A 13,763-nucleotide genomic window follows, 5' to 3' on the forward strand; every position below is an offset into this window, starting at 1 on the left:
ATTGACACGTGTATATTTTGGGAATTGCCTCATAAGTCTACTTAAAATGTGATACTTATCTGTATTGTACTTAGATAGTGTGTCTTTAATGGTACTACTAAATTTGGAAAAATGTGACCATTTTGACAATACCATTCACATTAGTGTAAAATCGCCAGTGAGTCCTTTTCAGGCTTCTTGGTAGATTCTTCGTCTTCTGCTCAGTCTTTAAAGGTTGGGCTTCCTTCCTTAGGCTTCCATACAAGAGCCTCTTCTCACTCTATGTAGTGTGACCTCCACCAGCTCCACTTTTTTTTTGCCAGTCCTGGGAATTGCACTCAGGTCCTGAGCACTGTCCCTGGCTTCTTTTTGGTCAAGGCTAGCTCTCTGCCACTTGAGCTACAGCACCACTTCTGGCTGTTTTCTGTATATGTGGTGCTGGGGAATTGAACCCAGTGCTTCATGTATATGAGGCAAGCACTCTTGCCACTAGGCCATATTCCCAGCCCCGTTCTCCACTTTCTTGTGATGTCTCTTGTATCTGCCTCCTGTTGTAGGGAGCAGAGCTGACTCCATCTTGACTAGGGAAACTTGGTAGGAAATGTTGGGGGGAGTAGAGCTGACTCTATCTTGATTATTAGGTCAACCTGACCCCAAAATTGTGCTTCTGTAAATGGCTTGCTTAACGTGTTTGTTGCTTGCTCTACCCCCTGCGTCAACCTCCTACTTCTGTGCTACACTTTTACCTTTATAAACCCCAATTTGAGGACTGCTCGGGGTCACAGTGTCAGCGCCCAAGTTTGCACTGCGTCCCTGGCCGGTCAGTTCTCTTTGTGCTTCCCCAATAAATCCATCTTTTTGCTTGAGACTATCTCTGAGTGGTGGACTCTTGGCACGATGTGGAATCTCCTCCCTCGAACCCCATAACACCTTCCACATATTACCTTTGGGTAGAGGTCACATATCCAACTGCCTTTCAGACATCTCTGCTTGGATGTCCCAGAAGACATCTCAAAAGCATCATCTCCCAAACTGAGCTCATCATCTTCATTCACCTTCTCCAAACCTGCTCCTCTACCATCTTTCTCTTTTCTGAGTGCTTGGTGCCATTGCTCATTCAGGTACCTAAGTTAGTTAGAGGCAGCAGTTGGTTATCCTTGGTTCATCCTACCACATCCCATAATAATCAGTCTCTTAGGAAGACAAGCAGAAGCTTTTCCTTTCTTTAGAGGAACTGCTTCTGTGCCTTTTTGTTTTGTTTTTTTTTTTGTGTGTGCCAGTCCTAGGATTTGAACTCAGGGCCTGGGGCACTGTCCCTGAGCTTCTTTTTGCTCAAGGCCCTCTACCACTTGAGCCACCCCACCACTTCTGACTTTTTCTGTTTATGTGGTACTGAGGAATTGAACCCAGGGCTTCATGCATGCGAGGCAAGCACTGTACCACTAAGCCACATTCCCAGCCCTTCTCTACCTTTTAGTCTCATCGCTAGGATTACAGGCATGAGCCACTGGTACCTGGTTCCTGTGTTCTTCTCCTGTCCTTGTGACTGTAGTGGCTGCTGTCCTTTCTGTGTATGAGTGTGTAAGGCTGTAAAGTTCTCGGCTGCTCCTGGAGCATTCCAAGCCCTTTGAAGTTACTTCCTCCCTAAGTGTCTAGTTCTCCTACTAGCCTTAGTGTCAGTGACCCTCTGTTGTTCTATACAGAGTATTTTCTTTTCTATGTTTCTAGTTTTCAATATTGCTGGTTTCTACACTGATCAACTAGAAAAATTGGAGACCCCTTACCTTCCATCCCCTGTTGGCTCTTTGCATATCTGTGGTCTTTTATTGTTGCCAGAATACTAGCTCCCTCAGCCTTATACAGTGAGCCAGTCTCTTAAAATATTTATGACTGTCTCCTCTACAACATCTCCTTCTGTTCTCTGGAATCCATGATGCAGCTTTTGCCAGAGTTTTGGTTTTGGAGTGTGTTTTGGGAAAGCGTTCAACCAAGCTCTTCTGTATCAGCTCCTATTCTTGCCCCCCAAAGTACAAAGGGTTGCCTCATTTGCTGACGCATTTACTACTGGGACCTATGACCAATATTTGGTTTTGATTTCCTAAAAAATTCTGGAAGGGAATGAGATGACCTCCTCCCCTTCTGGTAGCATGTCAAACATCTGGCCCTGAGAAGTTACACAGGGGACTGTGACTAGCATGTATTGTATGCCCACAGTGTGCCAGACTCTAGCTGGAGCTCTGCAGTTGTTATTTCATCAAACCCTCAGCATTTACTCAATCATTTTTGTTCTACATTCAAGGGACCTGAGGTTTAGGAAAGGTAATTTGCCTAAAAGCGTACTTCTTTTCTGCCCCAACCCCTTGTGTTGAGGATTTAACCCAGGGTCTTGTCTTGTACATATTAGGCAAACTAGATAAGTGCTCTGTCACTTGAGCTATACCCCTATCCCCTTTCTTCTTTCTTTATTTTCTTTTCTCTCTCTCTTTCTTTCTCTCTCTCTCTTTCTTTCTCTCTCTCTCTCTTTCTTTCTTTCTTTCTTTCTTTCTTTCTTTCTTTCTTTCTTTCTTTCTTTCTTTCTTTCTTTCTTTCTCTCTCTCTCTCTCCCTCTCTCCCTCCCCTCCCTCCCTCCCTTCCTTTCTTTTCTTTCTTCCCTTCCTTTCCTTCCCTTTTTTTTTCTCTCTTTCATTTCCTTCCTTATTATTTTTTTTTAATGCTCTTACTGGAGCTTGGACTCTGGGTCTATGCACTATCCCTTAGCTTTTTTTGCTTAAGGATATCACTTGAGCCACACCTCTACTTCTGTTTGTTTGCTAGTTAATTGGAGATAATTGCCTATATTGACTTCAAGCCATGATCCTAAGAGCTCAGCCTCCTGAGTAGCTAGCATGAGACAACAGAACCCTCTCCTCTCCTTTCTTCTCCCTTTCTCTCCCCTTCCCTCCCCTGCGTCTTCTCTTTTGAGACAGTGTCTTGCTGCATTTTTTGCCTGGATTGGCTTTGAACTCCGAATCCTCTAATCCTTCTGCTGATGCCTCCTGGGATTATAGGCATGCTTCATTGTGCCTTGATTGATTATCTGACTTTTAAGTAGTCAGGGCTGAAATGCAAGGCTTCCTAGTTTTGAAACACTTTCTATAATTTCAAATGGTGAACATTCTCCTCTTTCAGCTGCCCCCCCCCCCCCCACCCAAGGAAGTTTCCATCCCTCCACTGCTGCCCTCAGAAGCTGCCTGGATTTTCTCTGCATAGAGTGATTTGTCAAGGCTAGTTATCAGCGCCTATGACACACAGCTCCTCTGGAACAACCACAATCCAGGATGACTGTATTTCTTTCTGTATGAATCTACTTCCTCCTGCTTCCCTCAGTGAACATGAGCATCCATGGGCCCTTGCTAAGATGTCTGTGTAGCAGCTTCCAACCCAGCTTCCATCATACTTTTTCCAGACTCACTGGTCTGGTCTCTGAGTTGCCTATAGTTCCTCCCCTTCTCCCCATCAGTGTCCACCAGGGCTCTTTTCTTACTTTACCATTCCCTGCTCACTGCCAGTACTATCAATGCTGCTCAGGTTGTGACTTTTAAGTAGGATGTATGATGACTCCTAGGTTGCTGACTCGGGCCCCGTTTCCTGGACTGTTCTTTTTAATTGCCTTCTTGTATCTTTAATTTAATTATGTAATTATGTATAATTTAAGTTATGTTTTGTAGTTACTTCAACTTTGGAAGGTCCAATAGTGGAATTTACTTCCTCTCTACTTACCTCCTTCATGGGCCTTCTGCTATCATTTCCTGCCTTGATTAATAATATTGCTATGTGCTACCATCAACCTTACAAGCTTAAGAGACATTATCATACTCCATTCTCTCACATCTAATAGTCAATTGATTTTTAGGTCTGCCTGATAGATTCTACCCCAGACATACCTTTCCAAGGGCTGGAGTTGTGGCTCAAGTGATAGAGTACCTGCATATATACCAGGCCCTTGCATCAGAGTAACTGCAATTGCTCATTTGAAGTGCAGGTTGTTGGAACACCCCCGCATCTACTGAATGGCAATTACTGGGCCCAGTAATCTGTATTTGATCAAGTCTCCAATAATTCTAGTATTCTACAGAGTTGTATGTGTGTAGTAACACCAAGGGATATTCAGAAAGCACATTTGTTTCCTCAGACTTTATTACAGTAGAGCACTTAAGTAAGATTGGGATGGACACAAAACAAATGCTCCCTCTGGGGAGTCACAGTACAATGAGCATATTACCGGGTTACGTCAAGATCAACAAGAGGCTTTACTGTTCTTTCACACTGATTGACATTCTGGCACAGTTTTCACTTAATGTTGATTTCCTTACTGTTTTTGAGTAGTGTTTCTCTGCTTACTGTAAGTCATATGAGCCTTGTGATGTGCTTAATGGTATGGTGCCTGGCACTTGCTGGATGATCAGTCCTGAGAGTGGCTGTCCTGCTTTACTCCTTGCCCTGCCTGTAACTGTTTTTGCTTTCTTCAGTGGGTCTCTGACAGACCCTCTTCTTCCTGTCACCCTACAGGGGGGATCCTCTATGCTGCCACAGTGAAGAACTACCTGGGGACACTGCCGATTATCTCTCGGGCTGTGGGTCTTGCTGAGGACTGGATTCGTACAGAAACCTTGCTTTCCTGGCTTAATGGTGGGGAGAGAGAGAGGGATTTCCTGGGGGACAGACTAAGGGGAAGCTGGGTGGTCCAACACTGTGTCTGGGGGTGATCTGAAACCACTGGTCTCCCCAGCCCCAGCTTTTGTCTCAGCCATGGTCTTGAGCCCAGCCGAATGGGGGGATGAAGATGGAGATGATGAAGTCTACTTCTTCTTTACGGAGACTGCCAGAGTATTTGACTCATATGAACTCATTAAGGTCCCACGGGTGGCTCGAGTGTGTGCGGTGAGATCCTTATCTCCCCTGTCAGTTGTATCTCCTGCTGTCTGTTGTCTCCTGTGGTCTATCATCCTGTCCTTTCCTCTCTTGATCTGACTGCATCTGTCATGTCTGCTTTTTTCTCTCTGCCTTGACTTCCTCCCTGGTAGCTTAAGGAATGGGAAGGGGAGGAGCTATGGTCTCTAAATAAACTGTCCACAGGAGGTGGACTTGTGTAGAGATTAAAAGTAGGAAATGGTGATAGACAGACCTTGGTTCAAGTCCTGTTGTACCCACTTACTGCCTCTGTGACCCCTGGACAGGTTCTTTAGCATCTTTGAAAATCACCTGTCAAATGGGCATTATGAAATTGACCTGTAAGGGTTGTTTTGAGGGCTAAATAAGGGAACTTCTGTAAAATATGCCTTAGTATGGTACTAATTAAGTGCACAGTTGGATTAGTCACTGTGTTACTGTGACCCCCATCCACCTGGGTATCTCATTATCCTCACAGTTTGTCAGTGTGTCTGTCCTTGCATTTTTATGCCTATCTCCCCATCAGTATATATCTGTGTGAAGTCAGGAAGGAATTTTGCATTGGTTTCTACACTCTCTGCCCAATGTTGGTCTTCTAAAAAGAATTTCCCATGTGCTTGTTGCCTTAGGGTGACCGTGGGGGACGGAAGACCCTCAAGCAGAGGTGGACGACATTTCTGAAGGCTGACCTTCTATGTCCAGGGCCTGAGCATGGCCGGGCCTTCAGTGTCCTACAGGACATGGCTGAGCTTCAACCTGAACCTGGAGCAGGGACCCCAGTCTTCTATGGCATCTTTTCCTCCCAGTGGTGAGGGGTCTTGGTGTGGAAGAGAGTGACGGGGTGGGAGACATGTGGTTTTGGAATGGTGTCCATGCTGTCTCCTTCAGAGTAGATGGCTTCCTGGGTTGGCTGGCTCCCATGAGTATCTTGGAGGGGTCATGTGACTTGACAAAGGATGAGTTATTCTCTTTTGTGGGAAGCTATCCCTCCAGATATCAGGTCTCAACCTTTGTCTCTTTCAGGGAAGGGGCTGTTGTCTCTGCTGTCTGTGCCTTCCTACCCCAAGACATTCGGACAGCACTGAACGGTCCCTTTCGAGAACTAAAACATGAGTGCAACAGGGCAATGCCTGTCATAGAAAGTGAAGTACCTCAGCCTAGACCCGGACAGGTGAGGGGGCTGGGGCAGGTGTTTATCCCAGGCCTGAATGAAAGAGCTGCTATGTGGTCAAGTGTGATGTTGAATATTATTGACACTTCCTGTTCCTGGGGAAGTGTGGTCACTCAGCCCTCTGTTTCCTCTAGTGCATTACCAACAACAGGAAGCTGCAGCAGTTTAGCTCATCGCTCGCTCTGCCTGACCGTGTGCTCACTTTCATCCGGGACCACCCACTCATGGATAGGCCAGTTGATGGCCAACCCCTGCTGGTGACTACGGATATAGCTTATCTCAGAGTCGTGGCCCACAGGGTGACCAGCCTCTCAGGGAAAGAATATGATGTGCTCTATCTGGGGACAGGTATACTTAAAAGCAAGTTGCCTGGTAATCTTACTACAGAGAGGGTCCCTAATACATTACATACAGGCCTCGGAGCCCCAGGCACAGGGATAGTTATGTTATTCTTCTTGCTTCCTGCCTGGCTCCTAGAGGACGGACACCTTCACCGAGCAGTGCACATCGGAGCCCAACTCAGCGTCCTTGAGGATCTGGCCTTGTTCCCAGAGCCACAGCCAGTGGAGAACATGAAATTGTTCCATGTGAGTTATAGATTTCAGGTCGTGTGGCATCTGAATCTTGATCCAATTAATGATCCCAGGGTCTTGGTGAAACAATGCATTCCTCTTCTCTGCACCTTTTCTGTAGGGCTGGCTCCTGGTTGGCTCCCGTTCTGAGGTGACACAAGTAAACACGACCAATTGTGGTCGCCTCCAGAGTTGCTCAGAGTGCATCCTGGCCCAGGACCCTGTCTGTGCCTGGAGCTTCCGGCTAGATGCATGTGTGGCCCATGCTGGTGAGCACCGAGGGTGAGTATGTTACACTGCTCTCTTGCCTGCTGTCCTGGGCTTTCCCTGTCCATGTATCTGTTTCTCATCCACAAATGCCACCTAATCCCTGTGTATTTTCTCCTTGTGTTAGTATCTACATCACTTGTCTACCACTTGGCTTTATAATCAATTTCCTGGCCAATCTTGTTCATCAATGCTCCCAATTAATAAGAAGCAAATCTTAGACATCAGATCACTTTATCCATGAGTCTTTCTTTGTCTATCTCAAACACAGAAAGGTTCTTTAAAATATATCCATTATGTTATGTAATGGATAAGCCATATAATGGGTAAGATACCATTATCATATTAAAATCTTATTTTTACTCATCAAATATCAAATGTTCCAATTTTCCCAGTTGGATATACTGGGAACTCTAATGTGTTTATGTGTTTTAAAAGACGAAATCCCTTTTCAATCTTGAATTGAGATCCCATCCATGAAATATTTGTGTGTGTGTGTGTGTGTGTGTGTGTGTGTGTGTGTGTGTGTGAACTTGAGGCCTTAAGATCTTGTTTGGCTTTATAGTTTAAGGCTGGTGCTCAACCACTTGAAGCTACACTTCCATTTTCCATTTTTTGCTGGTTAATTGGAGATAAGAGTCTCTTAGATCCTATGGCTGGGCTGGCCTTGAACTACAGTCCTCAAACCTGAGCTTTCTGAGTAGCTAGGATTACAGGTGTGAGCCACCAATGCCTGATATAATTAAGTACTTTTTTTTTTTTGACCAGTCCTGGGGCTTGAACTCAGGGCCTGAGCACTGTCCCTGGCTTCTTTTTGCTCAAGGCCAGCACTCTAACACTTGAGCCACAGCGCCACTTCTGGTCTTTTCTATATATGTGGTGCTGAGGAATTGAACCCAGGGCTTCATGTATTTGAGGCAAGCACTCTACTACTAGGCCATATTCCTAGCCCCTAATGAAGTACTTTGATCAATTGTTTTGAAAGTATTTTCAAACTGTCCTCGAGGTTCCCTATTTTGAAGCCCAATCATTTACAATATATACTAAGGAACTGTAAGTGTATATGTAAGCCTCATGTATTACAGAATTACAAGGTTACAAATCCTTTAGAGGCATTCATACTTTCTTTGGGATATAAAATAGATTATTTTACATATCAACACAGAACTAAAATGTTTAAAATGATAACAAACACATAAGCACACTAGTCATAAAATTTAATTTTGTTTTTCAGATATTTGTTTTGAATTGTAAGTGTAAAGTTTTGTGCTAACTCTTGATCAGACTTGGCATTTTGCCAACTGGGGATGTAAATAACTTGAGTGGCAGGCTTCGAAGCTTTGTATTTTGGATTAAGAATTTTGACTTCATCTTTTAGTTCTTTGAGGAAGAACTTTCAATCTCTAAGACAGAAGCAAATACTTTCTTTATTGTTTTAGTATTTCCTAAAATATAAATTTTATTGGTTTTAGCTCCCATGGTCCTTAAGATATATTACGAACTTAAAGAGGAAAGAAAGAGGAGGGGAAGAACATGGGGTGTGTGTGTGTGTGTGTGTGTGTGTGTGTGAATCTAAGTTGATACATCTGTACATTCTACCCTCCATATATCAATTCACACATAAGAGAAAAGTATAGGCTATAAGATTTCTGTGACCACAGCTATGTATATGTCCCACATTCACCATACCCACTGAACAAACCAGGCTTGTAAATTTTTTTTTGTATGATATGAGGTTTGAACTCAGGGCCTTGTACTTGCTAGGAGGTACTCTTAACATTATCTCTGACCTTTCTTTCTTTTTTTACTGGTCATTTTTGAAATAAGGTCTTGCTTTTTGCTCAGATGTATGCTTAGATTTTGACCCTCCTATTTTTTACTTCCTAATGTAGCTAGGATGACAGGCACATCCTACTGTGCCCAGCTTTTGGATAGAGTCTTGAGGCCAGCCTGAACTAGCCTTAAACTCTGATCCTCCTGATCTCAGCTAGCCTTGTAGCTAGGGATGACAGGTCTTGTAAACTTTTCTGCCTTGGCTGTCTTCAAACTATGATCTTCTTTATGTCAGCCTTCCAATTATTCTAGGATTACAGGTTTGGCTACTGGTGGTCACTTCTTTTCTTAGCTTTGTAAGAAATTTTCACCTTCTCACACCAATCTCATTTCAAGGATATCAATTGTTCTATAGTTCTCATATATTCTATGGTTCTTTTTTTTTTTTTTTTTTGCCAGTCCTGGGGCTTGAACTCAGGGCCTGAGCACTGTCCCTGGCTTCTTTTTGCTCAAGGCTAGTACTCTACCACTTGAGCCACAGCGCCCCTTCTGGCTTTTTCTATATATATGGTGCTGAGGAATTGAACCCAGGGCTTCATGTGTACAAGGCAAACACTCTACCATTAGGCCATAGTTCCAGCCCTCTACAGTTCTTATTCTTTTTTTTTTTTTTTGAGAGATGTCGAATCTTGGAGTCATTATTAAAAGGCTGGTGACTGCATGGTGGACTCCTGTCTCAAAGACCAGCAGCCAGCAAATACATTTAACACTGTTAGGAAAAAAACAAACCAATTCAGATCCAGTGGAGAGCTGAGGTGGGATGCCATGGTGCCTGGAGAAGAGCCAGGAGATAGGAGACAGGACACAAACACAGAGACATGTGTCTCTAGTTCTTTTTTTCCCCCCAGAGAATTGTTGTGGTTGTGGACAACCAGGTCCATTTGTTTTTGCTAGTCCTGGGGCTTGTTCTTAGGGTCTGGGCACTGTCCTGAGCTTCTTTTGTTCAAGGCTAGCACTCTACCACCTGAGCCACAGCGCCACTTTTGGCTTTTCTATTTATGTAATACTGAGGAATTGAACCCAGGGCTTCTTACATGCTAGGCAAGCACTACCACTAAGCCACATTCCCAGCCAACCAGGTCCATTTTTTAGATGATTCTCTTTCCTTTCCTAATTTTGTTTTTTGGTAGTACTGGGGTTTGAACTCAGGACCTCAAGCCAGGCATTCTACCACTTGAGCCATGCTCCAGCTCTTTTTGTTTTAGTTATTTTTTGAATAGCATCTCACATTTCCCCCTAGATCAGCCTCAACCATGATCTTCTGATTTATACCTCCTGCATAGCTGAGATAACAGGTGTGCACTGCCACATCCAGCCTTTTCCCTCGAGGTCTCATTTTTTTTTTTTAAGTCAACGTTTTTCTCAGACTGGCTTCAGGCTGTGATCCTGCCCATCTCTGACTCCCAAGTAGCTGAGATTACATGTTTGAGCCACTGTATCTGGCTTTTTTTTGGGTTGGGGGACAGCATGTCACTAGGTATCTGGACTAGCCTTGACCTCATTATGTTGCTCAGGCTGGATGCAAACTCTTCATCTTCCTACCTCTATCTCTTGTGTGCTGGTATTACAGGCATGCACCACCATACCTGGCTTCCTGTTTCTTTTAAAGTACATCCACCAAACATCTTTTCAATAGTTCATAGTCTGATATATATATATATATGTACATATATATATATATATAATTTGACATGACAAATATCATGAGGAGTATAGGAGTACTGGGGGAATATTTGCTGATGAGAAGAATGTTGACTACTTCTCAGGGTGATTATAAGATGACAGAGGGTGTCATGAATTAATGGGTGTTCCACAGGTTCTGAGGAAGTAGAAGTGAATTTTTTTTTTTTTTTCCAGTCCTGGGCCTTGGACTCAGGGCCTGAGCACTGTCCCTGGCTTCTTTTTGTTTGCTCAAAGCTAGCACTCTGCCACTTGAGCCACAGCGCCACTTCTGGCCATTTTCTATATACGTGGTGCCGGGGAACCAAACCCTGGGCTTCATGTATGTGAGGTGAGTGAGCACTCTTGCCACTAGGCCATATTCCCAGCCCTAGAAGTGAATGTTGACATTGGATTTACCATGTATTCTTTCCTTTGTAGGCTGGTCCAAGATATAGAGTCAGCAGATGTCTCTTCTTTGTGTCCCAGAGAACCTGGAGGTTTGTATGGTTTAGATAAGTGTGGGTGGGATAGACAAAGGGATTAGAAAGTTGTCCATTTTATACTCACTTACTTGGGTCCTAGAATACAGAGTGATTAGTGACTCAGGTCCTGACCCTCTTTGGGAATCCCCTCTTTTGGCATTTTCCCCTATGGCCCTGTCCCATGTTTGACCTCACCCTATACTTCTCTCCATCACCCTCCCAGCCTGTAGCCTCATTCCCTGTGTGCTTTATCAGCTATAGCCTCATCACCTTTGTGCCTCTGCTGTCTCTCCACAGAACATCCAGTAGTGTTTGAAGTTCCTGTGGCCACAGCTGCACATGTCGTCTTGCCATGCTCCCCCAGCTCAGCGTGGGCATCCTGTGTGTGGCACCAGCCCAGTGGAGTGACTACACTCACCCCTCGGCGGGATGGGCTAGAGGTGGTAGTGACCCCAGGAGCTATGGGTGCTTATGCCTGTGAATGTCAGGAGGGCGGGGCAGCCCGTGTGGTAGCGGCTTACAGCTTGGTATCGGGCAGTCCGAGGGATCCTCCAAGCCAGGCTCACACAGTGGGTGCTGGACTGGGTGGTTTTATCCTGGGGGTTCTTGCAGCATCCCTGACTCTCCTCCTGATTGGCCGAAGCCAGCAGCAACGGAGACAGAGGGAACTACTAGCTAGAGACAAGGTGGGCTTAGATCTGGGGGCCCCACCCTCTGGGACCACAAGCTATAGTCAAGACCCTCCTTCCCCTTCTCCTGAGGATGAACGGCTACCCCTAGCTCTGGCCAAGAGGGGCAGTGGCTTTGCTGGTTTCCCTCCACCCTTCCTGCTTGATCCTTACACTAGCCCAGCCCACATTCGACTTACAGGAGCTCCTCTAGCCACATGTGATGAGACATCCATCTAGAGCTGAGCAAATGACCACTAGTATATGAGTGATTATAGGAACTAAGTGGCCACTGAGACCAAGGTAGCTGGGCATCGAAGATCATCATGGTCTCTCAGTTCTGTGAGTCTGAGTGATCACCTGGACTTCAGTGTGTCCCCTCACCAGGCCTGGCTGGGTTTGCAGCCTGGCCTTTGCCTAATTCCTGATTCCCATGAGAGATCAGAATTGCTCTCTGCAATAAGTTGGGGTAGCCTCTCACCTCTCCACCCCTGTGGCCCTTCAGACCTGGTTTTCTATCTTGGGCTCACCAGTTTTGGAAATGGGGCACAGGGCATAGCTCTGACTTGGTTTTCCAGTGAGCCCTGGATGGAAGGAACAGGCATGGAGGTGTTAGGGGTTATTGTGCCCTGAATTCTCTGGTTTAGCTGATTCTTCATGGGGAATGCATGATCCCCAGGCCATAACCTGGAGTCTGTCCTGAGACCTGCCCCTTCCCAACTTCTCTTCTTCCCTGAGAGGAAGTATGTAAATACATTGGCGTTCATATGCATGAATGACTTGGGCCTATGCTTAGGTGCTTTGGAGGGGTGGAGAGGGGAAGGTTAGAATTGAGGGCCTTGCTTGCTGAACTTTTCACCCTATTCCCAGTTAGGGAAACAAAATACCACACCCATCATCCCACAATGTTCCTCTAAATTTGAATAGAGAAAAGTTCCCAAAGTGACCTTCTGGGTAGGAAGGGCAGTGGTACCTGTGACCCCATCTTTCTCTCTGTTTTTTCTCCCTGGCTGTTACAACTGCCAGCCTGAGCTTCTCTTTCCTTGGCTCGAGGGTAGGTTGACCCTCCTTTTCCTTGGCTCTCATCAAAAACACCCCAAAACTTCACAACATTCTCAATAGTAAGGACAACAAAAGAGGAACCGTCATAGGAATTACTTATTGATAGGTTTGTATCAGTGACTCTACTCAGGATGGTACCCTTGCCCTAAAGCAGGAGCCCCTAGCTGGGGCCCATGAACTCCTTGTAATTGTATGCAAAAAATCTTGTCTGTACACGTGAGTCTGTAGTTTTCTGGAGGGAAAGTTTTTATGGCTTTCTTCAGATGCTCAAGGCCTTAACAAAGTTAAAGGACCACTTCCTGAGGTTTACTACACGTGGGCCGCATCCAGGTGAGTGCCATTCTGTGGCAACTTGTCTTAGACTCAGTCTGCTGCTTATAGCCAGGTCTTGGACTTGTAGCTGCTGGATGCTGTTTCTCCAGCCCATAGAAGCGGAGCTCTGTGTGTGTATTTGAAGATACTGTCAACTCTCACCAAAGTCCCAGGCCTCTTCCTGCTTCCCTACTCCCACATACTCTAAGCTTCTCCTGCTCAGTCCTGGTGTTGGCCTGTGAATGAATGTGCCTCGTTCATCCCCAGTGAGGATACCCTCAAGCTCGGTGAATGGTCCAGCCCTTCCTAGCTGAAATTTTCTGTTCTGCACTCCTTGACAGCAGCCTGTGAACTACTCATGAGTCCCCTTGGGTTTGGAATTATCAGTGACTTTGCCACTAATGAGCATATGATCTTTAGCATGTCATCTAACCTAGGGACATCAGTTTACTCATCTGGGTGAAGGGGGGATAATAATACTACCTCAGGGTTGCTGCAAGGAATAAATGAGAAAACATGTAAACAATAAAGCACTATGTCCATAGATGTTGTTATTATAATTATTAGCTTATTATGCCATTACTATATAGCTTAACCATATTATAATCATAACAACATGCAATCATTTTAAGTCCCACATAGTGGACAGTGGGCCAGTGTCTCACAGATATCTTGCTCTGGGACATCTCTGGCCAGATCTTAGCAGCTAGGTTTGAGATTTTAGGCAGATATAAGATTTTTATGCAGGTCAGATGTGGCTGACCTTTGTGACCTACTGGTCCTTCTATATGGAAGTCTATGTTCTTGGTTTACCCTTCACTGCAGC

General features: G+C 45.1%; 1 protein-coding gene across 9 annotated transcripts in view; it reads left to right on the forward strand.

The window, feature by feature from the left end:
• Window positions 1–13,491, forward strand: part of Sema4f (ssemaphorin 4F) — a 28,746-nt gene extending 15,255 nt beyond the window's left edge. For 4 of the 9 annotated variants that reach the window (XM_048352811.1, XM_048352812.1, XM_048352817.1 and 1 more), the window contains 9 exons: window positions 4,528–4,647; window positions 4,748–4,899; window positions 5,538–5,716; window positions 5,932–6,079; window positions 6,214–6,427; window positions 6,557–6,666; window positions 6,773–6,933; window positions 10,852–10,910; window positions 11,193–13,491. In XM_048352811.1, the coding sequence (XP_048208768.1) occupies window positions 4,528–4,647; window positions 4,748–4,899; window positions 5,538–5,716; window positions 5,932–6,079; window positions 6,214–6,427; window positions 6,557–6,666; window positions 6,773–6,933; window positions 10,852–10,910; window positions 11,193–11,803 (1,754 nt within the window). In that variant the 3' untranslated portion in view covers window positions 11,804–13,491. The remainder of the gene's footprint in view (window positions 1–4,527; window positions 4,648–4,747; window positions 4,900–5,537; window positions 5,717–5,931; window positions 6,080–6,213; window positions 6,428–6,556; window positions 6,667–6,772; window positions 6,934–10,851; window positions 10,911–11,192) is intronic. The other 5 variants (XM_048352813.1, XM_048352814.1, XM_048352819.1 and 2 more) reach the window with 2 other exon arrangements.
• Window positions 13,492–13,763: the final 272 nt, after the last annotated feature.

Source organism: Perognathus longimembris, chromosome 8, assembly GCF_023159225.1.
Source record: "Perognathus longimembris pacificus isolate PPM17 chromosome 8, ASM2315922v1, whole genome shotgun sequence".
NCBI lineage: Eukaryota > Metazoa > Chordata > Mammalia > Rodentia > Heteromyidae > Perognathus > Perognathus longimembris.